We start from the raw sequence: 22395 nt of genomic DNA, 5'->3' as shown, positions 1-22395 counted from the left end.
AATTTCAATGTTTGTCAACAAGTCAACGATATACACTCGTGTGTGACACTAAGCGTGCGTGACATTAAGCGTGCGTGACACTAAGTGCAGTGTCACGGACGTATAAATAGACTAAATTACAGAAAGGACTGTTGTCTTGTTTTGTTTTTAGATTATATTCACACCCGATAATTAACTTAGGTTTATAATTAGCAGTTACAAGGTGTTTAGTTACAAGGCTTTTAGTTACATAAGCGCTTTTGGTGGTAGCACGGAGTTTGGAATCATCATCATCATCATCATCATCATCTTTAGGGGACACATCAGACGTAAGTTACAATCTTTCATTTAGCTTTTTTATCTTAGTAATCTCAGTAGGAGTCTCTTTTAACAGTATTATTTGTATTTAGTTTTTACCATCAAGTGAGGTGATCTCAACAATTAAGTTGAATATCATTTTACACTGGTTAAACTGTCTGGTTTTGGAGACTCCACATTCCCGATGTCGGCAACCCCTTCAAGCCGGTACATGCAGTATATTGCTTACGGAAGCTTCAAAAATACTTTTACCCTCTTGTTTTATAAGAACGTCTAACTCTCAGCTTAAAGATGTTCTTGAATTTCATTGTATAAACATATACTATATTTCGAGTATAAAAAAGGATGCCGGAAGAAAACTAGGTGAACTGTTAGAAAGAGAATTACACACATGATCAATAACATGTAACTCCGCATTTTAGAACATATCACAGTAAGAAAGTAACACTTTGGCTACTATCTGATGCTCAATATGTTTTAAGCATGTTCTAAAAAATAGGTGAACGATTCTCTTAAAAAAAAAGGAGTGCACCGTATATACTCGGGCGCTTATTAAATTTTTCGACTTCTCAGACGGGGCGCTTATACGGGGGAGGCGCTTATTTGAGAGAGCCGCTAATTTGAAAGAGCAAATGTTTACTACAACAGTTTCTCTTCTCTATAACATGCCAAGATATTTATTTTTTCCTTGATCATCCTTGCGCTATGTATGGGCTCAGGGACGAAAAGCCCAAATTTCAATGGAACTTTACAAAAAGTCGCATTTGATATTTTGTTGGCTATTACTCACTAAGTACTAAGAGAAGTTTTCCGCCTTATTAGATGTGAAATGGCTTATTTTAAAGGTCATGTCATGTTTTTCCGTCATGTCTTCCTTAATATGTCTCTTTCTTGTCCAAAGTCTAAGTTCTTCAGTGTTTTCTTAGAACTATATGAATGATAATCATTTCACTCATTTACATAAAACCTATGGAGGAGAAGGGGGGGGGGGGGGGGGGGGTATTCGTGGGAGGCGCTGAGTAAATACGGTATTGTACATAAAACCGCAAGCGATTTTATTCACCGCACTACCGCAGCAAGAGGTTCCAAGTGGGAGTTTCCACAGGCAAAATACAGGTAAATCAAGAAATACAGGTAAATCAAGGATTTTTGCTTAAGTTCAAAATTAAAAACATATAGAAATAAACAATTGGGGCTTGTTATTTAAAGTCAATCACAATTATAATTTTGCAAGTCTTATTGCCAGGATTTGCTTGGAGGAGCGCAGGCGTAAATAGCAGGCCTTTTGCCAAGGATGGGACCTTTTGTAAACCGATTGTTTATAACAAGATGGGACTTGAACTAAGGGATCACGTGACCTCTCTGGGTGGCAAATTCAAAACAAAATAATCAAACAAAAAAATCAGAAATGACTGCGCCAGTCACACCAGAGAACGACGAAAAAATAAAATCTTTTAATGAAACTAAACCCTTTCTGAGAGAAAAGGATTCTGGCGTTTTTGTAAGCGCTGAATAAGTTACGTTTTGTTGCTATTATTTTGCCGCTAAAAGCCTGAGCGCGCGCTAGCAAAAAAGTCACTTGATTTCTTAGCGCCAGTCCCCTATTATCCCCTACTCCAGTCGTTCTTTTCACCAACAGTACCTAAAAGTTGCTATAATTCAGAGGCAAGCGGGGCTATTTCAAGTGTGCGCTGTTTCTCTGCATGTTCTACATTTTTCTCCACGTTAAGGCCTGCGCTTTTTTCCATGGGGCAAGCGGGGCTATTTCTTAATTAAGCGTGCGCTGTTTCTCTGCATGTTCGAGGGTTTTCTCCTCCACGTTAAGGCCTGCGCTTTTTTTCCCTGGGGCAAGCAGGGCTATTTCTTAAGCGTGCGCTGTTACTCTAAATGTTTTTTTCATTTTTTTTCTCCTCCACGTTAAGGCCTGCGCTTTTTTCCCTGGGGCAAGCGGGGCTATTTCTTAAGCGTGCGCTGTTTCTCTGCATGCTCCACGGTTTTCTCCTCCACGTAAAGACCCTTGCGCCGGCGTATGCTGTTCATGTATTTGCGCGCGCGGTTTTCCGAGTCCGCCTTCTCTCCAAAATGCATGTACTCTTCCTCTGTGCTGGGGACCCAGTAGGGATCAAGGTCAATCGCCTGCAGACAACAATAATGGCGTTAGTTTGAAACCAGAAACCAGGGGCCGTATAGGTAGAACCAAGGAATACTTGTGATACTCGTTCATAACGACAAAGCTTTTCTTAGAAAAAATATACTGTCTTGCTGGGGATCGAGTTGCGTGCGTGGGCTAGAAACGAGCTAAATGGTTGCACTTCTATGATAAAGCAACAAGCCAAATGCAATGACTACTTAGAAGATATTACGAAATTCACCCTTTCCGGCCGCATCCAACAGAATGACGTAAGCGTATACAATTTTTCCGGATTCGACCGTCCACATGTATTCGTATTCGTATCGGATAAAAACATTTCCACTCTGGAGAGCGTTTTAAAAAATTCCCAGATACGGCCGTAAATTACGCTGGATACGTGTGGACGAGAACCGGATTCGTAATTTTTTTTTTTTTTTGCGTTTTCACAAATTTCCGGATACGTGTTGACGGGGCCTAAAACACATAATTTCAGAGCCAAATCTATCATATTTAGAAATGATTTTGAACGATATTTGTTTATTCATTTCATTTATCTATTTTGTAGGTTTTGCGTTTTGTCTTGATGGACAACGAAGTAAAAACCTAAAAATTGCATCATTATCGTCATCAAGCAAAATAAAATCATCATTGTCATCATCAACATCATAGTCATCATTGTAATAATCGGGATTGCAATCATTAACCTCAATCACCCACCTCCCAATGGCTAAACATGAGCTGGGGGTTGGCAAGACCACTCGTGCGTTTTCTGATCTCCTCCGAGAACCCGAAGCTCTCGGCAACAGGTAAGACAGCCTCGACATCAAACACGTCCGACCCCTCCTTCATCTCCTCGCTCAGTACCCGTCCCTCTCGCCTGGCGATGACCGCGTACATTCGGCCCAGGACTTCCGCGGTGGCCTGGATATGACAGGTGTACATTGCGGCCATAAGTCGCATTGGCTGCTGCTGGAAAGCGCGCCTGCAGCCCTCCTTCACAGCGGACATCAATTGCCCTGACAACGGGCCGTGACGGTCAGACTGCGTTACTTCCGGTTTCATTGCTTCCGAATATTCAAAGTCGGAGGAATCTTTATTGACAGGTCGACCCCCTTGGTTAACGGGAGACACTGTAATATCATCGTTTACGACGTCACTTTTAGTCTTTTCTATTACTTCATCCCGATTATGCTGAGTTACTTTTGCTGTGCAATCATTTTTAATGTCCGAAATGGCTTCGGCTGGACTCTGAATGACGTCAATTGTATTATAGGTATCAGTTGCAGCGTCACCCTCCATCCCGCACCGTCCCGCGGGTGACGAGATGTTCGGGAGTTTAGCGCTCTGGTCGAATTGTATATCCCTTCTTTCTTCAATAAAGCCGGTTAAACTGGACTGCCCGGTATTCAGGACCAGATGCTCTATGGAGAAACAGACTCCCATGAGAGGCTCTGCACACAGGGGGCCCGAGAGGGTAGTCATCTGAAAGCCGCTGACAATACTGCTATCGTAAGGCTTGTATTCGCCCGCTTTGTACCCTGCTAAATATAAGAACAAATATATTTAAAGGTAAATATCCAATGAAGCACGCATCAGACAGTATACAGTGTGGCTCGCTACTCCAAACTGTATGTTGTTACATTTGACTAGCCTTGTCCCCAGGCTACTCCTTTGCTGTTAGCTCCATGATGCTTTGCGCGCAGACTCACACTTTCCAATATGGCGGACGCTTCATGCTGACTTATAGGCCCGCCGAGAAGCCTGGGGACGAGGCTAACATTTGACATAATATCATGAACTGACTGCATGAAAAACGTTCAACTCTAAAACACTTATTTGTTTTATTCACCTATTCCCCTATCGCGGTTTTATACGCAAGTATGTTGTTTCGCTAACATACCGTTCTCATCTAAGCACTGCCAAATAGACGGCCGAGGGTAGTCTGGGTCCCGATTTAACAGGATATTCGGCCCAGTGCCACGCGGTCCAAATGCCCATATATGGTCAGCAGCATTAGCCCATTGTTTTCCGGCTTCTCGGAACGCTTCTTGCAAAGCGCTGTAGAACGCACTCAGCTGCTTCCGGACCGAAGGCTTCAAACCGGAAGTCCTCTTTTCTGAGCCTATTATATTCGCATTTGATTGGTTCCTATCTGCATTGGAGGTGGTCAGCAGTTTAATCAGGTCTGCGCTCTCGTCCAGTAAGGTTATAACTCTCTGTGGTAGAGGGGATGCCCGGATGTGAATCGTGCATTGCTTGTTTGCAGTCTGAATCACTACCAAGTGTTTCTCCTTGGTTGGGTCTGAGGAAGTCGCGAGCCGCGAGTCACCTGAGAACGTTACCACAGCCAGTGTCAATCGGTATCGAACAAATAAAATAGATGGCAGGGTTGACCAATTAGTCTTGAGTGTGACCAAAACAAAATGTTTTCCAAGCTACCTTGCTAGCAGAGGTTTCTTCCTGTTTGTTTTAGCCTACCTGTAGGCTTTGATAGTTTTCCGGCACGAAAACCCCGAAAATACGGAGTTCGCATAACCCGGCCGCCATCTTGGATAATGCGCTCCGCAGGGGGAGGGGGTAGAAAAATGCGCGGGGCATTTTTTCTCCCCTCAGTTTAACAATTCATTCTTATTTTGCTAATTATGTATGGTGTTAGTTGTGAGCATTCTCGTCAAAAGTTCTGGAAATCTGATCACTTGAGTGTTTCAAAAAATTACCGGCGTGAATCACTTTCTAAAAGCTGTCACACCTCTGATAAAAACAATCTGTAAAACCATGTGACTACCTCCAAAAACTTGGAGGTGATTAATGCTCATCCTCAACGGTATTCGATGGCGGCTGTCGGCAGAGGTTTCTTCTGCGGATACAAACGAACAAAAAGGCGAAAGAACAGACTCGCGACACTGATAAGTGAACTGATAGAAACAAACAGGAAAAGGTCTGCTAGCAGGGTATTCCAAAGCCTGATATATGGGGTTAAGCAAATAGCTAAATATTTGAACAGCCCCCTCCCCTGTATTCGAGGAACGCCTACCTGTAATTGCCTCGTTGACCATGTCTACCCGGGGTGGGGGTATAACCGTCTCCCGGAATGGGATTATGGGATCGGAAACGTTCAATTCTACGCATGCGTATCGCCGCTTTAGATCATCAACACAACGTTGCAAGTGGACCTCGCCAGCTGCGATAATAACGTGTTCACCTGTATACGGATAGAGGTTTGTTTATCTCATCTGGTATGTTACCACATAAACACTTTTTCTTAACTGTATGTCTATCTCTCTTCAACGTAATGATGTCTCTCCAAGCACTTTTCAATCTTTCCTTATACTTCTTACGTTTACTCTTACAAGCAACTCCCTCAAGCATACATACAGCACTTTCCCTTGACAATGACTGTACTATGAACACGTGTTTCCACACATGGTCACTCTAATACAAACACCGCCAACACCCCATCCCCCATAACAGTACTATGTACCATTGTCTCCACACACAGCCACTATAATACAAACACCGCCAACACCCCATCCCCCATAATAGTACTATGTACCATTGTCTTCACACACAGCCACTATAATACAAACACCGCCAACACCCCATCCCCCATAACAGTACTATCTATCATTGTCTCCACACACAGCCACTATAATACAAACACCGCCAACACCCCATCCCCCATAACAGTACTATCTATCATTGTCTCCACACACAGCCACTATAATACAAACACCGCCAACACCCCATCCCCCATAACAGTACTATGTACCATTGTCTTCACACACAGCCACTATAATACAAACACCGCCAACACCCCATCCCCCATAACAGTACTATGTACCATTGTCTTCACACACAGCCACTATAATACAAACACCGCCAACACCCCATCCCCCATAACAGTACTATGTACCATTGTCTCCACACACAGCCACTATAATACAAACACCGCCAACACCCCATCCCCCATAACAGTACTATGTACCATTGTCTCCACACACAGCCGCTATAATACAAACACCGCCAACACCCCATCCCCCATAACAGTACTATGTACCAGTGTCTCCACACACAGCCACTATAATACAAACACCGCCAACACCCCACCCCCCATAACAGTACTATGTACCATTGTCTCCACACACAGCCACTATAATACAAACACCGCCAACACCCCATCCTCCATAACAGTACTATGTACCATTCTCTCCACACACAGCCACTATAATACAAACACTCCAACCCCCTTTTCCTATATCTATTTACCAGTATCTCCACACACGGTCAAAAATTCCCCACACCTGAACTATGCACAAGTGTCTCAACACATGGATACTCTAATACGAACAGCCCCAAATCCCCCAACCCCACTATCCTATCTATTTACCAGTGTCTCCACACATGGTTACTCTAATACAAACATTCCCCACCTTACCTGTACTCTGTACAAGTGTCTCCACACACGGGTCTGCTTGATTCAGCAGCCTCATTCCACGTGACAACGCCGGCATATCAGCAGCATGTACTGGCTCCACAGCCACCCGCACGATAGGCACAGCAGCTAGGGTTAGGGCGGTGAAGGGGGGGCATGAGCGGGTGCTGGAGATGGTGGCAGACTTGAGTACATAATGCTGCAGCCCTCCTATCCCAAGGACGTTACCCGCAGGTACAGAGTCAACCGCCTCTAGCTCCCTGCCCATGAGAAGGTAGAGGTCGGACACGGTAAAAACGGCAACGTGTCTGGTAGTGCCTAGGTCCACAGAGCTAGATACCTGAAGGCCTTCGCTAAGGAGAGAGATAAATATACATTATTACTACAATGGTTAGACATACTTCATTGTTAAATTGTTATGCCAATTCTTATTTTATTTATTTTTTGTTAAACAAAACGTTGTTCTATAAACGTTTGATAATCAGGCTACGGTCAGCGGTTTTCGTGGATGACGGTTCACTTAACAATCTGTGATGAAAGCCAGCTAGAAAATCACACATGACCTTTTTGTGGCTCTTCTTGGCCATCTGACAGATATAATGAACGAATTATAAGGGTTTGTTTGGTAGTGTGGCAGACGGACTAAAAATCAATGTGCAATAGATTTTTGATGACAACATAAAACAACATTTAGAGTTAGATAAGATTGAATGAATTAGCAGGAACATTGTGCCCTTTATGTCTTGGAGAAGGAAGGGATCAACCAGCGAACTTTTATTAGATATTCTAAATACAGTAAAACTCACATAAACGGGACTAGTTGCGACCTGTAAATATTATGTTCCTCGAATTTGTTAGGTAATTTTACATGCATCATGGGAAGCCAGGACTTGCAAGTCTCACAAGTCAGTCCCGTATAACTGTGTATCCCTTATGTGGGAGTCCTGTTAGGGAAAATTCCATTGTAATCATCACTCACCTGTCAGTGTTACTGGGCAACACCTCGTCCTCGTCCATATCACGTGGGTCGTGCTTTGGTCCAAGAATGTAAAGCTGCTGACCTCTACTGATTGTACCGCTGTATACGCGGGCGAAGGCCATGAAGTGAGTCTGGGAAGAATGAAGGAGCTTTAAAGAAGGCGAATCAAGCGCCATTCTATGCCATCGCTGAATGCCAAGTGACTCAAAGATCCATTTTTATCGGCTAAATCAAGCGGGTAACCAAGATATTTGCAATCAACGATCGTCAAAAGTGTACCAGACTTCATTCCTTGATTGTTATTTTGAAGTTTCCTTTCGAATAAACCGGGGTTTTTTTTTCACTTATAAACAATAACAAAGGAGTGGTTGATCGACATTCCTAAAATACTTTTACTGGATGTGAGAAAAAAAAGCACAAGATGACCAGAGAGGCATGAGAGATTTGCAGTGTGCCGCGCATTACCATTGATAGCATTACCATTGATCAGCCAATCAGGGTACATGAATTGCTGTTTTGACTAGCAATAGAAGCTTCCAACATATTCTGTAACCCACTGTTAATCTTAAAACCTTTCCATTCACGTTGACCCAGAAAAAATGGCGAAAGTGTCAAGAAATTCAACGCTTTAAAATTTGGGACTTCGTGTCATCTTCTGCACTGCTAATAGTTACTAATAGTACACTGCTGAGAATTCTACCTTATTTCTCTCCTTATCATCTTCTGCACTGCTAATAGTTACTTATAGTACACTGCTGAGAATTTTTCCTTATTTCTCTTCTTATCATCTTCTGCACTGCTAATTGTTACTTATAGTACACTGCTGAGAATTTTACCTTATTTCTCTCCTTATCATCTTCTGCACTGCTAATAGTTACTTATAGTACACTGCTGAGAATTCTACCTTATTTCTCTCCTTATCATCTGCACTGCTAATTGTTACTTATAGAACACTGCTAAGAATTCTACCTTATTTCTCTCCTTGTCATCTTCTGCACTGCTAGTAGTAACGTATATTACACTGCTGAGAATTCTACCTTATTTCTCTCCTTGTCATCTTCTGCACTGCTAATTGTTACTTATAGTACACTGCTGAGAATTCTACCTTATTTCTCTCCTTGTCATCTTCTGCACTGCTAATTGTTACTTAAAGTACACTGCTGAGAATTCTACCTTATTTCTCTCCTTATCATCTTCTGCACTGCTAATTGTTACTTATAGTACACTGCTGAGAATTCTACCTTATTTCTCTTCTTATCATCTTCTGCACTGCTAGTAGTAACGTATATTACACTGCTGAGAATTCTACCTTATTTCTCTCCTTGTCATCTTCTGCACTGCTAATTGTTACTTATAGTACACTGCTGAGAATTCTACCTTATTTCTCTCCTTATCATCTTCTGCACTGCTAGTAGTTACTTATAGTACACTGCTGAGAATTCTACCTTATTTCTCTCCTTGTCATCTTCTGCACTGCTAATTGTTACTTATAGTACACTGCTGAGAATTCTACCTTATTTCTCTTCTTATCATCTTCTGCACTGCTAGTAGTAACGTATATTACACTGCTGAGAATTCTACCTTATTTCTCTCCTTATCATCTTCTGCACCGCTAACAGTTACTTATAGTACACTGCTGAGAATTCTACCTTATTTCTCTCCTTATCATCTTCTGCACTGTTTGATGTTGAACCGCTTTGTAAAGGGGTCCCAGAGTCGAGCTCAGCGGTACTCTTTGTCTGCATCGCATCATTCTGGGGTGTAATCTGAGCGTTCTGTAGCGCGTCCTCCATCCTCTCTGCATGCTTTAGCCGGGCCTGCTCACGACGCTGGGCAATGTCCTCTTGGGTAAGCGGCCTGTAAAAAGGGGGTTGGGGGCATGTTGCTGGGTAGTCAATTATCTGTCAGCAGAGCAATGTTATTATAAAGCAGGCCCGCAGCCAGTGGGGGTTCGGGGGGTTCGGAAGAACCACCCAACTCGACTGGAAGGTCCAGTCTGATGAAGGAAAATTGAGTACCACTGCAAGATAGGACGAGCTACCTAAGAAAAAATGGTCCGCTAAATGGGTAAACAAATCCCCCAATTCAAAATCCTGGCTACGGCCTGTAAAGGCATTACAATATGCCAGAGCGCCTTCAAAACATTTTGATCGTGGGATGGATGATAAGCATTGAGGTGCAAAAGAGTAAGTTTTAAGTGAGGTTAGCTGAGTAACTGTATCGAGCTCATGTGGGACTATACTTACCTTCTTCTGTGTTTGGGCAAGGCATTGTCATCCACTGCAAACATCTTGGAAACAAACACAATAATTGGTGCACTTTTTGTCGACGAGCACGCTATAAAGTCTAAAAAAGTAGGAAGAGAAATGGCATTACATACTGTGGGATTCTAGATTAAGAAGTGTGAGTTCGACACAGCAAAATAACAGAAAGATGATGCAACTACTGTAACTGTTATCGAAGGCGATGGTTAAGCTGCCGCTGACATAACACAAAGTAGTAGGAAAAATATTGGTATATGAGATGATCATCAGCTGATGTGATAATGATATTACAATACTTGCTCATATCTTATATGTCTGAACGAGACCTACAGGTTAAAAGCACATTGACAAAGTACAACATTTGCAGCATAAATGGTGATGATGTCTGTAATGGTGATGGCGATGATATAGGTATTGATGATATAAAAGAAGATTATTTGATAGTGGTGATGATAAAGATAATGCGATGATGGTGTCTATAATGTTGATAGTAATCATGATAATGATGGTGATGATTATAAAGATGATGAGATGATGGTTGATGTTGGTATTGTGTTCACATGGGTGTAGTTCGCCAGTCACACCTTCCTTCAGTCGTCTTGTTTCTGGCGGCAGAGATTCGAATGTCCTCAGACCGCTACACATCAGTTTGTCCACCCTTTCGCCTGGTATCTCCAAGGGGCTTGGTAACTTATCCACAACCATTGACAATAAAGCGGATGAGAGAGGAAGCCATTGACTGCATATGGCATGCAAGTACACACGAGGGTCTGAGCTGCGACTGTCCCGCACTGAAATCTTGAGTTTCAGGGAGTTCGAGATCTGCTCGCTTTTTATTTTATCCCTGCCAAGAAATAAATATGCATTTTAGGTTTGCCTTATAATGTTTTTTTTTAAATAAAATTGCTCTTTTTTTTGTATATATTATTCCCCACCATCACTATCAACATAATGGAAATCACCATCACATTATCTTTATCATCACCATCGGAAAAATAGACATTGTCATCATAATCTTTATAACCATCAACATCAACATAAAAGACATCATTGCATTATCTCTATTATCATCACCATCAACATCATAGACAACATAATCATTATCATTATCACCATCAACATTAAAGACATGAAATCACCATCATCACCTTAATCATCTTAATCATAATCAACTTTCATCATGATCATCTTCACGTTCATGACGATCATCATTATCTTCATCATCACCATATTCATGACAATCAGTAACTCACCTTCTGATGACAACTGCATCATAAAGTGCCCAGATGTTATCCAGAATAAACTGAACAAAGAGAGGTTTTTTGTTCTTCAACTGAGCTTTTTTGAATATTCGCTTTGTTTTCGAATCCAAATAAAAGTCGCCCCATAAGGTCTTTTGAAGGATTTCAGCTTTTAGACCCAATTTCTTGGAGTACAAATTGGCAAAATCTTTGATGCTGAAAAGATAATGGTCTTTGGTTACAACAGAATTATACAATTCATGTGAGTTCTATAAGCTTCCTGTTTTCCACATTGTAGTAGCTTTATATTTGTAATGGGTTTTAGTCAATTGGTTGCCCTAGGGCTGGAGGGAAGACCAGTTTTATGGACTTGCATCCATCAATTGCACTAAAAATACCACATCGCCCAGGTCGTTAACATAAACCCCTGGCATCAATTGCACTAGAGAACACCACGCCCAGGTCGTACCTAAAGCCCCAGCCATCAATTGCACTAGAGAACACCACATTGCCCAGGTCTGGAGAGAAGTACAGGTTGGAGTCATCAGTTGCCTCTAACCCAGAGCTCCAGTCATCAATAGATACTGCATCTGGGTCCTCCATGACTTGGCGTGTCTCACTGCTATCACAAGACTTCTCCATCACATGTGAGGAGAACAAGGTTCCAGTGATGGCATTCACCTACAAGATAACACAATTCTCAGAGCCACATAAAACATTATACTGGCTATATTATGTGCTGTGTGTAGAAAGAGAGGAAACTTGTGCATCCAGGTGCACTGTACGAGTTTTAGCGCTTTTACATTAATCATTTGGTATTTTAAAACTGAGGTAGTTCCCCTATACAGAAAAGTACTATGTTTGAGATAAGGGTAAACAGGTTAAGTGCCTAATGGACATTATCTGCTGGAGGTGTATATGTCCATTATATTGAGGTTCAACTCTATAACTTCACCTGCTCCATTATCTGCTGGAGCTGTATATGTCCATTATATTGAGGTTCTACTCTATAACTTTACCTGCTCCAGTATCCACTGGAGGTGTATGTGTCCATTATATTGAGGTTTTACTCTATAACTTTACCTGCTCCAGTATTTGCTGGAGGTGTATGTGTCCATTATATTGAGGTTCTACTGTATAACTTCACCTGCTCCAGTATTTGCTGGAGGTGTATATGTCCATTATATTGAGGTTCTACTGTATAACTTCACCTGCTCCAGTATTTGCTGGAGGTGTATATGTCCATTATATTGAGGTTCAACTCTATAACTTTACCTGCTCCAGTATCTGCTGGAAGTGTAGTTGTTCATTATATTGAGGGTCTACTATATAACTTCACCTGCTCAAGTATCTGCCGGAGGTGTTTATGTCCATTATATTGAGGTTCTTCTGTATAACTACACCTGCTTCAGTATCTGTCGGAGGTGTATATGTCCATGATATTCAGGTTCTACTCTATAACTTCACCTGCTCCAGTATTTGCTGGAGGTGAATGTGTTCATTATATTGAGGTTCTACTGTTTACCTGCTCCAGTATTTGCTGGAGGTGAATGTGTCCATTATATTGAGGTTCTACTGTATAACTTTACCTGCTCCAGTATCCACTGGAGCTGTATGTGTCCATTATATTGAGGTTCTACTGTATAACTTCACCTGCTCCAGTATTTGCTGGAGGTGTATATGTCCATTATATTGAGGTTCTACTGTATAACTTCATCTGCTCCAGTATTTGCTGGAGGTGTATATGTCCATTATATTGAGGTTCAACTCTATAACTTTACCTGCTCCAGTATCTGCTGGAAGTGTAGTTGTTCATTATATTGAGGGTCTACTATATAACTTCACCTGCTCAAGTATCTGCCGGAGGTGTTTATGTCCATTATATTGAGGTTCTTCTGTATAACTACACCTGCTTCAGTATCTGTCGGAGGTGTATATGTCCATGATATTCAGGTTCTACTCTATAACTTCACCTGCTCCAGTATTTGCTGGAGGTGAATGTGTTCATTATATTGAGGTTCTACTGTTTACCTGCTCCAGTATTTGCTGGAGGTGAATGTGTCCATTATATTGAGGTTCTACTGTATAACTTTACCTGCTCCAGTATCCACTGGAGCTGTATGTGTCCATTATATTGAGGTTCTACTGTATAACTTCACCTGCTCCAGTATTTGCTGGAGGTGTATATGTCCATTATATTGAGGTTCTACTGTATAACTTCACCTGCTCCAGTATTTGCTGGAGGTGTATATGTCCATTATATTGAGGTTCAACTCTATAACTTTACCTGCTCCAGTATCTGCTGGAAGTGTAGTTGTTCATTATATTGAGGGTCTACTATATAACTTCACCTGCTCAAGTATCTGCCGGAGGTGTTTATGTCCATTATATTGAGGTTCTTCTGTATAACTACACCTGCTTCAGTATCTGTCGGAGGTGTATATGTCCATGATATTCAGGTTCTACTCTATAACTTCACCTGCTCCAGTATTTGCTGGAGGTGAATGTGTTCATTATATTGAGGTTCTACTGTTTACCTGCTCCAGTATTTGCTGGAGGTGAATGTGTCCATTATATTGAGGTTCTACTGTATAACTTTACCTGCTCCAGTATCCACTGGAGCTGTATGTGTCCATTATATTGAGGTTCTACTGTATAACTTCACCTGCTCCAGTATTTGCTGGAGGTGTATATGTCCATTATATTGAGGTTCTACTGTATAACTTCACCTGCTCCAGTATTTGCTGGAGGTGTATATGTCCATTATATTGAGGTTCTACTGTTTACCTGCTCCAGTATTTGCTGGAGGTGGATGTGTCCATTATATTAAGGTTCTACTGTTTACCTGCTCCAGTATCTGCTGGAGGTGAATGTAGGCTTCAGAGGGAGAGTATTTCAGTTCTGTGATCAGTCTGTCAATCTTATTCAGTACCAAGCAAGGGCGGATATTCTCAAGCCACGCCTGCCGCAGGACTACATGGGTCTGAAAGAAACCCACCAATTCTAAGTTAATGGACAAGGGTCAAAGTGAATAAGAACCTTCTGTACAATAACACCATTACATCATGAATTTTCTGAATAATCCATAAAAAATAATATCGACAAGCATGATTTGGTATCCTTCTCAATCCCCACCAAACATTATCTCTTCCCATCCCCTAGACCAATAACAACATTTACTGTAATATTACCTGAGGTGAAACACCCTCAACAACATCAACAACAACCAAAGCACCATCACAAAGCCGCACAGCTGTTGATACCTACAAAAAAAAACAAGGAAAATAGAATTCTTAACCCTTTATATTATGTAATTTTGTATTAAAAATAGGGTTTTAGCCATAATGACAATACACCTTCTGAGGTATATATATGACAACAAAAATGTGATTGCAGAATAGAAATAAAGTGAGACCCACCTCACTTGAAAAGTCAACATGTCCTGGTGAATCTATCAAGTTGATCAGGTATTCGTCCTCATCTGTCGACATAGAAGTGCATAAATTCTGATAGCTTAAACTATCTCAGAAGAAAATGTAACAAGTGTAGCAATTGTGACAATTGGTGGGCACTGGATCCCCCCTAATATATTTAATATAAATATATATATGACCTGTAGGGGAGTGGCTGAGGCCTGCCTTTACTGTGCCCTCCTCAGGCCCGAACCCAGGATTTTTCTTGATGCGTGCGAAGTCCAAAAAAGTGAACCTAATTTTTCTGGGGTAAGGGCGGGGGGGGGGGGGGGGGGGGGGGGGGGGGAGGGGGGAGTGAGTTTTCTGATAAAAATCTGACCACCCCCGAAAGAACAAAAAGGGATTTTTTTGCCTTTGTAGTATCTCCACGGGACGTTTATTGTCGGATTTCGCTACAAATACAAGTCTGACTTATGGATTAATGTTAATGACATACAAGGAAATCTAGCTTATGCTTTATAGCTTTGTCTACAAATAGCACGTCTGAGAACTGAAAGTGGACTTTCGGCCTATGTGTGGGGGGGTGCATTCGCACCCCCTGCACCCCCCTGGGTACGGGCCTGCTCCCAATATTCCAAGGCCGGCAACAGCCCTGAATTATGTATTGTACCTTGCTTGAAGTGTAAGGATATAGCACTCGATTTAAAGCTTTCTCAGAAAAACAAATAATACAATTACAGGGTCATAGCAAGGGGTGGGGCACTGGGGGCACATGCCTCCCTTAATATTTTTAAAGGGTATAGGAAAATGAGCAGTTGGGGTGTGGCTGTGACCCCAACATTTTCTAAGTGTTTCTGTATTGTGCACTCAAGGCATGCTATAGTTACATCCTGAATTATGTATTGTACCTTGCTTGAAGTGTAAGGAAATAGCACTCGATTTCATAGTTATCCCTCGCACCTGCTCCTCCTCAAGACTGTCCATGTACCGAAGCTGTTAATCAAATAAAAAAGCAAATAAGATGATTTAACTCCTATTTTATATGAGGTTGCACTCGAGAACCTAAATTCTAGAGATGTGTGTTTCATTTCTTTTGCCTCAGGTCTAACTTGAATATAAACATAATTAATAGCGGTATAGCCAGGATTTTTAACAGGGGGGGGACAGAAAAGGGACTTTCAAGGCATTTTCTTCTGTATTTGAGATAATGTCTCATACATTTACTGTATTTTTGGCTGCTAAAAGGAGGGGGCCCGGGCCAACTAAGCCACCCCATGGCTACGCCCCTGATTAAATTTTAGGTGCTGTCAGAAATATGCAAACAGTTTATGCTCAGCAAATTCCATCAACTTTTGGATGCATTACTTTTTAATGATATTGTATAAGGGAAGCAAACATTCAGACCAACCTTGCCGGCGAGTCGGCTGGATATGATGCCATTACTGGCTACTAGTGCATCAGCAAGTGTTGTCTTGCCTTTATAAATAGAGGACGCAATTAAATAAAATCAATACATAAGCATAAACGTGTTGACAGAGATAAGCTTTGTCAGAATAGTAGAAAATATTAAAATCCTTTAAAAATAAAAATAAACACAGGGATGACAATCGCTAAATAGCATTCTTACCATGGTCAACGTGTGCTAGGATACAAATATTTCTGATATTTTGGGGCTTTTTTTGGAGCTCACTAAGGTGTTCAACTGTTGTAGCCCTCATGACGAAAACTGGACGTTTCTTCTTTATCGAACACGTTCAATCTAGTACTATTTTGTTTCACCACACTTTGTCCGCCATCTTGAAATCATGGTGCAACAGCTGAGCCTGCAATAATATGGGATAACAGGGAAAATATGTAGGGAGGGGAGAGGAGACAAATGTCCAATACTTAGCAGGGGAGGGTCAGGAGATGCACCGGCATGCTTTCTCAGCGGTCTACTGTAATTTTTGTCATGCGTTAGATACCAGTCCTTTACCGTGTGCACTGTCATTCCCTCGTCTCTTTCAACTTTTCCAGCATGGTAAGAAAAACGATAAATCTGTGATAATTTGAACAGTTATAACATAAATTCATCTCACATAGATACATTCAGGATTTCTTATGTATCTCGTGGATATAAGAGTCTTGGATTTTTTGTTTCATTGTTAGTACAGGCCTCCAGATCTCTAATGTTACTTACACAAGTTGGGAAGAGGACAAAGTTGTTTTAACCTAATACAACGTACCTAACACAAAGCTTAAAATGTTTTGCCATTTAATGGAAGGGATACTTACTTCCGTTTACGTTTTAGTCACGAAGATACGATACCAGGACAACTATCTTCTCGCCGGAAGGTGAGTTTGTTTCCCTGATTTAAGCTTTTTCCCCAAGATTTGTATTTTATTGTAGCCTTTTTGTACTGCACTTTAACTTAGGAATAAAATAGGGCAGTTACACCAGGTTGAGTATGCTATAATAATGGTATTAAAAATGATTGTCATTATTACCTTGTCCATTACCCCCAGGGCAAATATACCAGGTCGAGTATGCTATAATAATAATGTTATTAATAATGATTGTCATTATTATCTTGTTACTCCCCAGGGCGGTTATACCAGGTCGAGTATGCTATGGAAGCAATCGGCCATGCAGGGACTTGCCTCGGCATCCTAGCCAATGATGGTATAGTGCTGGCATGTGAAAGACGAAACACAAACAAACTGCTAGATGAAGTCTTCCTATCAGAAAAAATCTACAAACTTCACAAGTAAGCAAGGACATAATGCTGCTCAGATAGCCAAAGTTTTATGGGAGAAACACCTAAAAATGTCTTGTTGAATTGATTCATAACCTGCGTACCAAACTCAAAGAGTAAACGAGAGCATTTCTGGTCAAACCCTTTTTTACTGTATGTCTCCAAGCTCACATAATGTAGTACATGCTATTGATTTTTCAAAAGTTTTCAAGTGAAAGAACGTGTGACTGAATCGAAACTGTCAAATCATGCTCGCACGTACGTCAATATCACATTCTTTAACAATTTGCTAAAGCCGCTGACCCTTGTATGGAAAAACACGTTTTAGTATGAATGACACTCACCTTCAAGAGTTAATAAAAAACTTCCTCATTGGCATATACATTATCTGAGATATGATTTATCATGGTGGTCTGATACCGTTGAATCTTAGTTTCATTTAGTTACTTTCTCCATTAACTAAAGATGGTCCAGATAGTATTGTTTTTCTCTTCTGATTGCAAGTCATAAAGTTTACCTAGTACATGCGGTAAGGCAACATTAAAAATGACAAGAGTCATGCATTTTTTCTTAATAAGGAATATATTAGTTGCCTTATATAAAAGTAACCGCGTTTAGCAAAAACAAAAATTTTTGGCCAAATTTTTTTGACATGCAAAAAAAGCAAGCGCTTCATCTATTTTTCTCCTCCAAGGCCACACTTTTTTCTCTTTTCCCAGACTTCTCAAATGGTGTGCTGAAATCTTTTTTTTTTTTGTACTTCAGGGACATGGCGTGCAGTGTAGCTGGTATTACCTCTGATGCTAATGTATTGACTAATGAACTGAGACTTATTGCTCAAAGGTACTGTATATGCAATATCAAATGAAAAAGAGCATGCAGTGGTTAATTGAAAAACATATTATATGTGTATAGTTTGTAACAACGTTATTAATTGATTTTCTGAAACATATCTGACATACGGATTGCGCTACACGAGCGATGAGTTGTCGAGTTACAAAGCCTCTACTGACAATTTCAGCCATTTACAGCAATAATAGCAATGGGAACTAGAAACTAAGTCCTACAGTATTGCAATTTTGCTGAAAATTTTAAAATCATTTTGCTTTCATCTGTTTACAACTTCGAATCTGCAACATGACTTGTTTAACGGTAGTATATTTATCAAGTGTGGCTCATACCGTGCCAGACGCTCAGCCTTTCATAAAGTGGTTAGCACAACTTTCTTCTAAAAAAATGGTTATATTACAGGTTTGCTTTCAAAGGGGGAATTCTGCAGGGGTTGTTTTAGGCTAAAATGTAGATATTCTAGCAGCTTAGTGTGAGATTTCAAGACTGAGATCGCGTATACAGTGTGTGTAATTGTAATTCAACATATACAGGTCTTTATTGTCATTTCTGTGATAAGTGAAACTTTTTTGAAGATTCCTAGTAGAGTTTATGATATGAATTGTTGTAATTTGAAATAATCCAAGCAGGATAAAGTCAAAATCTTTCTCTCTATTCGCATTATTATTCAAAGCACTACCGGGAGCTGTTGTCAGTTCGGAGGGTGAATGACAACTGAAGATGACAAAAACCTGGCACAGGCCCTTTTATAGCGTGGTTGTGTTTTCCTTTAACTTTAACACTCAATTTTACAATAGTTTTCTAATTGTTCAATGGTCTTGTACAATATATAAAAATCCATTATCATAGCAGAGAAGATTACAGTAGTCCATTACTCATACATTTTATTTTAATAACAGTATGGCCTCTAAAATATGATATTGTTTATGTAATTGTTCTATTTAAGATACGAGTTGCAGTACCAGGAGCCTATTCCTTGTGAGCAGATGGTCAGCTCGTTGTGTGACCTTAAACAAGCTTATACTCAATTTGGAGGTTGGACATTTCATATTTAGTGTTGTATTTATCCAAGGCAATCTGCAGGCTAAAATGTTTGTCATCAACAATGTTGTTTTTATGTGTCCTGTTGTAGTCACCTCCCCCCCCCCCCCCCCTAAGGTAATCTCATGAAGTATACCGACTAGTTGGTTCTATGTTTAATACAAGACATTTATTAGACTGTGCCATCTATGACTGCATTAGTATACTAAACAATATTGTACATTGTCTCTGATTTGTCTTTTTATTAAGAGAAAGCATCCCATTTCTTAGGTCTGCGTCCATTTGGTGTGTCAATTTTGTACGTCGGTTGGGACAAGCATTTTGGCTATCAGTTGTACCAGAGTGACCCTAGTGGGAACTATAGTGGTTGGAAGGCAACTTGCATTGGTAACAATAGTGTGGTAAGTAACAGTAAGTGAACATATGCGTATACAGCCCCCCTTGGCTGCCAAAGAGTGGGTCATTTCTAATGGAAGGTCTATCACAAATTGTCCCTTTTCCATATGATACCCAGCTGCACATCCCCTAAAACAATTCCTGGGTATATGCATCTAGTAAATTCTCTAGTATTGAGGGTTGTCAGGGATCAAAGTAAGGTCACTTTTTAAACAATTTTGGCCAATAAAACAACTCAGTTTGGCCTGTAAGAAATTTAAAACCCCATTGCAATTTAGTCTTCATGGTTTAATAACATACTAGTCCTGAATACTGTAACTTGATAAGCAGTAGTAATACATACAGTACAGAAAGACTGCAACTGTAGCATGGCCTGTCTCTGCTGCAATTGAAATTATTAATAGAAAAATACGAGGGGCATTTATTATAAATCTTGGACTGATGTTATTAAATCTCATTTGATTTTAGGCTGCTGTGTCTCTACTGAAGCAAGAATACAAAGAAGACGAGATGAGCCTTAAAGATGCACTCACTCTGTCAATAAAAGTACTGAGCAAGACCTTAGATGTGACCAAAATTACCCCAGATAAAGGTATTCTTCACTGTTCAGTTTTGTGTGTTTTGCATTATACCTTGGATCTTCAACAGTACTGTTTACTATACCACTTGTAATGTACTACTGGGTGAACCTTGTACAGTATAGTCACTGAGAGTAACATTTGTGTACAGTATGTCTTAATTCATGAAATGCTACTGTATATCTTCTGTAGAAAGGTAAGAAAAGAAAAGGAATTGGAAATGAAGCACACTGTAACCACCTTAAATGCTTAAACAATAATTGACTTAGAAACCCTGTGTAGTCTTCTTTTTCTGCTCTCTCACCCCTCCCCTTCCCCCGTTTTTTTCAATCATTTCCATTCTGCTCTATGAGCTTGACCAGTGAGAAAATGTTTTTTTTTTGTCCTTCTTATTTGGAAACCTCTGAAAAGCAAAGTTTATGAACAGTATAATAATTGCATCTGACTTTGCTCTGTTACAGTGGAGATAGCCACACTGACACGAGAGAATGGGCAAACTCAGCTCAAGATCCTGATAGCCAAGGAAGTAGAGGAACTGATTAAGATCAATGAGGAGGAGACTAAAGCAGAGGAGGCCAAGAAGACTGCTGCTGCCAAGAAATGAGCTTCTTCTACATCACTTGCCAAGCCTGATAATGCATCCATCTACATTGCTTTTCTCGTGTTCTTCCTAAATTCTAGGATTGTATGAGGTGTATCCGTGAAGCTGAGCTATGTAATGTGCCACACAATGTGAAGGATTCCTATATTTCTGTTTTATATTATTTCTTTTGGAAATACTTGCTCGAGTTTCATTCATCTATTTCAGGCAGAAAAATGCACTCTAGCAAGGTTACCAGTACAATGACAACCATTCCATCACTAGTCTTACAGCATGACGACTTGTACTGAAAAATACACATTGACATAGCAATATGAGATTACACTTGATGTTTTTCTAATGTCAATGTTTTAGTATTGCAAAAATTAAGGGTTCTCATCAGTGTTGTTATGCTTCTAGTGAGGCTTTATTGAACACACGTACAGGAGACCTTTCCCTGGTGATTGTAGTCAAGCTTATTCCTTCCTCCCAAAGCTAGGTAATTTTTTTGTGTTGCTTATGCCAGGGGATGTGTTATAGGTTTATAAATGACTCCCTCAGGGCAGGTCTTGCTCAGGTCAAATTTCCTTTTTAGACATGTACAATAAAGCCATTTGTACAAAATGTATTGTAAGATCAAATAAACATTCTACATACATTTATACAAGATGTATTGTAAGATCAAATAAACATTCTACATACATTTATACAAAATGTATTGTAAGATCAAATAAACATTCTTTCACTACAGAATAGTGGTATTGTAATTTTTTAAGGCAAAATTAAATATATTTAAAGGTTTCTTTTTTAAAGGTGATGCCGCGTGAATTTACATTTCGGGGAAAAAAGCAGACAGGGCATGTTAACTTTGTTTAATTTCAGGTTGTGAAAGTGCTTTCTTTTGGTGCTTAAGTTCATTGAAGCGCTCCACCAGTCTTTTCAAATCGTTTTCTAGATTTGCCACATCACAGCATAGCTCTACGGCTGTGCTAAACTTGTTTTGACCTGTCTTTAGAGCCGAGGGAACCAAGACCCCGAACCATTTGATAGGGTCAGTATAGGTGATCCCCAATTCTGCGATCCCAGATTCTAGTTCCTTTATTTCCTTATTATCTTTTTCTTCCGGATTCCCTACTTTCCTTTTACGCAAGCCATCATCACTTATGTTTTTGCTTGCTTCTGTAGCTTCTTGCTCTTCTGTTTTCTGTCCAGGCCGTTGCTTTGATAAATGAAAAGAATTTTCACCAAGTTCAACTCTCGCTAAAGCTGTCATGTTTTCGCTGTACTGGAGTGGTCCAACAGCCTTGTTCCCCATAGAATACCTTGCCTGAGACAAGCTAAGATACCCATCTCTCATTAGGCTGCACAATTCAATTCGCTTTTGTCGAAGTTCCCCATATTTTTCGAAAAAATCGAGAGTGAGCTCATCTAAAGTTTCACAAACATCGGCCATTTTGAA

General features: G+C 40.4%; 3 protein-coding genes and 1 long non-coding RNA gene across 9 annotated transcripts; 2 read left to right on the top strand and 2 right to left on the bottom strand.

Moving 5' to 3' along the window:
* Positions 1-1426: 1426 nt before the first annotated feature.
* Positions 1427-16598, bottom strand: LOC5513966 (elongation factor-like GTPase 1). Of its 6 annotated transcripts, none has more exons than XM_048727485.1 (18): positions 16385-16598; positions 16166-16233; positions 15666-15750; positions 14764-14825; positions 14536-14607; positions 14190-14327; positions 11814-12025; positions 11357-11560; positions 10688-10947; positions 10086-10185; positions 9489-9696; positions 7840-7970; positions 6864-7213; positions 5463-5630; positions 4329-4757; positions 3146-3969; positions 2208-2433; positions 1427-2110 (listed from the first exon to the last, which is right to left on the bottom strand). In XM_048727485.1, exons 1-17 carry the CDS (start codon positions 16473-16475, stop codon positions 2251-2253), a joined length of 3585 nt encoding a protein of 1194 aa, XP_048583442.1. In that variant the 5' UTR covers positions 16476-16598; the 3' UTR covers positions 1427-2110; positions 2208-2250. The 6 variants fall into 6 exon arrangements, with proteins under 6 accessions (XP_048583442.1, XP_048583441.1, XP_048583440.1 ...); XM_048727484.1 differs by having other exon boundaries at positions 1427-2124; positions 2222-2433; XM_048727483.1 differs by having other exon boundaries at positions 1427-2433.
* LOC125562995 lies at positions 2406-3030 on the top strand. The gene is made up of 2 exons (XR_007308044.1): positions 2406-2697; positions 2994-3030. It is a non-coding gene; the product is annotated as an uncharacterized LOC125562995 (long non-coding RNA).
* Positions 16599-16701: 103 nt separating the features above from the next.
* On the top strand, positions 16702-21689 carry LOC5513967 (proteasome subunit alpha type-4). Its single transcript, XM_032383522.2, has 8 exons — positions 16702-16777; positions 17049-17091; positions 17342-17504; positions 18258-18335; positions 19288-19376; positions 19653-19783; positions 20247-20370; positions 20818-21689. Exons 1-8 carry the CDS (start codon positions 16775-16777, stop codon positions 20958-20960), a joined length of 774 nt encoding a protein of 257 aa, XP_032239413.2. The 5' UTR covers positions 16702-16774; the 3' UTR covers positions 20961-21689.
* Positions 21591-22389, bottom strand: LOC5498668 (coiled-coil domain-containing protein 115). Its single transcript, XM_001620304.3, has one exon. The coding sequence runs from the start codon at positions 22387-22389 to the stop codon at positions 21799-21801; it is 591 nt and encodes a 196-aa protein (XP_001620354.3). The 3' UTR covers positions 21591-21798.
* Positions 22390-22395: the final 6 nt, after the last annotated feature.

The sequence above is a fragment of the Nematostella vectensis genome, chromosome 5 (assembly GCF_932526225.1).
Source record: "Nematostella vectensis chromosome 5, jaNemVect1.1, whole genome shotgun sequence".
Classification (NCBI taxonomy): Eukaryota; Metazoa; Cnidaria; class Anthozoa; order Actiniaria; family Edwardsiidae; genus Nematostella; species Nematostella vectensis.
The sequence above is the reverse complement of the archived record's forward strand: the minus strand, read 5'-3'. Positions and strand labels throughout refer to the sequence as shown.

Bases quoted from the DNA above. Each gene is read 5' to 3' on its own strand.
- LOC5498668 (XM_001620304.3), bottom strand. From the start codon at position 22,389: ATGGCCGATGTTTGTGAAACTTTAGATGAGCTCACTCTCGATTTTTTC.
- LOC5513967 (XM_032383522.2), top strand. The intron at 19,784-20,246 runs GTAAGTAACAGT...ATTTGATTTTAG, and splicing joins GCATTGGTAACAATAGTGTG to GCTGCTGTGTCTCTACTGAA. The intron at 20,371-20,817 runs GTATTCTTCACT...GCTCTGTTACAG, and splicing joins CAAAATTACCCCAGATAAAG to TGGAGATAGCCACACTGACA.
- LOC5513966 (XM_048727483.1), bottom strand. From the start codon at position 16,475: ATGAGGGCTACAACAGTTGAACACCTTAGTGAGCTCCAAAAAAAGCCC. The intron at 7,971-9,488 runs GTAGAATTCTCA...CATTCTTCCCAG, and splicing joins ATGATAAGGAGAGAAATAAG to ACTCACTTCATGGCCTTCGC. The intron at 2,434-3,145 runs GTGGGTGATTGA...TGTTGTCTGCAG, and splicing joins TCATGTTTAGCCATTGGGAG to GCGATTGACCTTGATCCCTA.